General features: G+C 45.0%; 1 protein-coding gene across 1 annotated transcript; it reads right to left on the reverse strand.

Moving 5' to 3' along the window:
- Positions 1-1,704: 1,704 nt before the first annotated feature.
- KUCA_T00000413001 (uncharacterized protein) lies at positions 1,705-2,238 on the reverse strand (the record flags this gene model as incomplete). The annotated part of the gene is made up of 1 exon (XM_022604950.1): positions 1,705-2,238. One exon carries the CDS (start codon positions 2,236-2,238, stop codon positions 1,705-1,707), a length of 534 nt encoding a protein of 177 aa, XP_022456467.1.
- Between the last annotated feature and the right edge of the window lie 160 nt (positions 2,239-2,398).

The raw sequence follows: 2,398 nt of genomic DNA on the forward strand, positions 1-2,398 counted from the left end.
TGAATCGTCATAATAGTGGCCGAAGTCTTGCCTGAACTGCGGAATGGAAACGACAATACTTCCGGCTTGGTTCTCGTAACCAACCAGAATCATCATCCAAACCATAACCAAAATCCAGATACATGCCTTTGGATAAGTCTTGATTGCTTGCCATCTTGTCAGTTCGTGTTCAATTTTTTGTTGAGCGTGAGCTGCCGCTTCAATTTGACTAAATTCATATTGATCAGCAGGAACACTGGGATCAAGTATAGTCTCAGATACTTCTTGGCGGTCTTGGCCAGCAGGTTCAGTTGGTTGCTTCTCAGCTACAACCTCACTTTCAGCAGCTTTAGCATGTCCCGTGAACTTCTTGAATGCGTTCATTCTATAAAGATTTTAAATTTTTTTGGAACGCTTCTCAAAACACAGACAATAGAAAGGATCTACGGAGTGGGGGAGTCACTTGGTAATATATACAAATTTACCGCTTAGCTATAATGTGGCTTGGTTTGAAACAACCGGTGGCCCCCGGAACTTCATTGCCATTTTTCTGCGAAATTAACCTGACCTGCGGGTCAATAACTGGGGCAGCTTGCATATTAGCGTGCTCTGCTGATGTTGACTGCGTCTAGGATACCCCTACTATCCGGGGTGCAGAGACGCAGTGTGTGGGGTAAGTCTGGTCACACCCCCGGGTATCCTCGGATCAACTGCCCGTGACTTTTAAGCCCCAGTTGTTTCGGCGTGGATGAGATCCAGCAAATTAAGGAGATCCGGGCCAGGATCAAACCACTTTGGTACTGTTATTATATCATTACTCTTCAGACCCGCCAGAAAATATTTCATAGCACTTGCAAGTCCAGTAGCAAGAGTTTTTCCGAACCGGGTCTTTAAAAGAGGTTCAAAACCCCCTTGACCCCTCTCCTGTTTATTCACCCTCCTCACATTTACTCTATTCCCTCGCCCCCCCCCCTCCCCCCTATCAGAGCGCGCCGGGGAATCCCATGCAAAAGCGGACGCTTCACCTCATAGCTTGCCGAATGGGTCTCAATCCCGGAATGACCGAGGCCCGGACACTACGTAATGACATGCAACATGTGGTCGAGCGACTAAATCTTCCCAAAACGGAGATCTAGCCGCAAGGTCGATTTCGTTTGCATATTCATACATTGGACCGTGCGGGGTGTGGAATATCCAGAAGTTCGTATGATTATTCGAACTCGGGGGTGGCAAGAATATCGCTATTATTCTTTTTGCGCTGAGCATCATCTTTCTGTAGTGCTACTCCTTCAAGGTTCGACCTTCAACCTTTTCGAAGATTGTCTTCGTCAACTGTCTCAGTGACATTCCAGGGTTTCGGCTGATTTACTCCAAGATTTTGGTCCCAGTCATTCATGAATAACCTGGGGCATATTTCACATGTATGCGCCAGTATGCAGGAAATTCAGCCTCAATGGCTGCCCTGGCCATACGAAAACTCGGCAGCTTTGGGAGATTCTCAGTGCCGATCTCAAGATGTGCGCACCGAAAGCCTCTAAAAATATGTGGAAATGATTAGGGTATATGCCGTAGTGGCCACAACATCAGCAATACCAACCGGGTACTTACTTCATTAAGCTTAACCAATTGAGGTCTGAAACAATCAAAAATCACTATTGAACTTATCAATCGCATATACGAAGGCAAATATATAAAAAAATGTATCTTATAGCGGTGTCATGAACTTCAGACTGCTTCATGATCAGAAGCATATTCATTGTGCGACACCTCTTGCTTCAACTTGTCATAGAACTTGTCACTCTGTTGTTGTTTCTGGGTCATGTAAGACTTCCACTTTCTTGGAGATACATGTTCAGCAAACAACTCGTCGATCTCTTCAAATGATCTTCCAGCGGTTTCTGGTTGAATGAAATAGAACACAAAAATTGACAAAAATGACATACCCGTGAAAATGAAATTGATCTTGGAACCCATGTTGGCCTGGTCTGGATTGAACATGTATGGCAAACAAAACGACCACATACACTGGAAGGCATAGTTGGTTATGGTAGCAAGGGCCATGGTCTTAGCTCTCAGACTCACTGATGACACTTCTGTGGCCATGATATATGGCAACGGACCGATACCAAGGTTATAAAAGAAGTTGTACATCACCAAAAACGCAGATGCAGCTGTCATTGCGCTGGAGTTGTCTTCATCCAAACCTGCACAAGCAACAATCAAATTCAAAACGGTCAAAGCAGTGATTCCGTAGATCATCAATGGTCTACGTCCAAATCTGTCGATGATGAACCAAGACGTGATTACACCACAAATCGACAACGACTGACCACCACAACTCAACTGATAGGATTTATGGGTCGTATATCCTGCAAGCTGGAAGTAATAGGTGGAGTACGAGGCAACAAAAGTAACTCCC

This window comes from Kuraishia capsulata, genomic scaffold (genome assembly GCF_000576695.1).
Source record: "Kuraishia capsulata CBS 1993 genomic scaffold, Kuraishia_capsulata_scaffold_1, whole genome shotgun sequence".
Taxonomy (NCBI): Eukaryota; Fungi; Ascomycota; class Pichiomycetes; order Pichiales; family Pichiaceae; genus Kuraishia; species Kuraishia capsulata.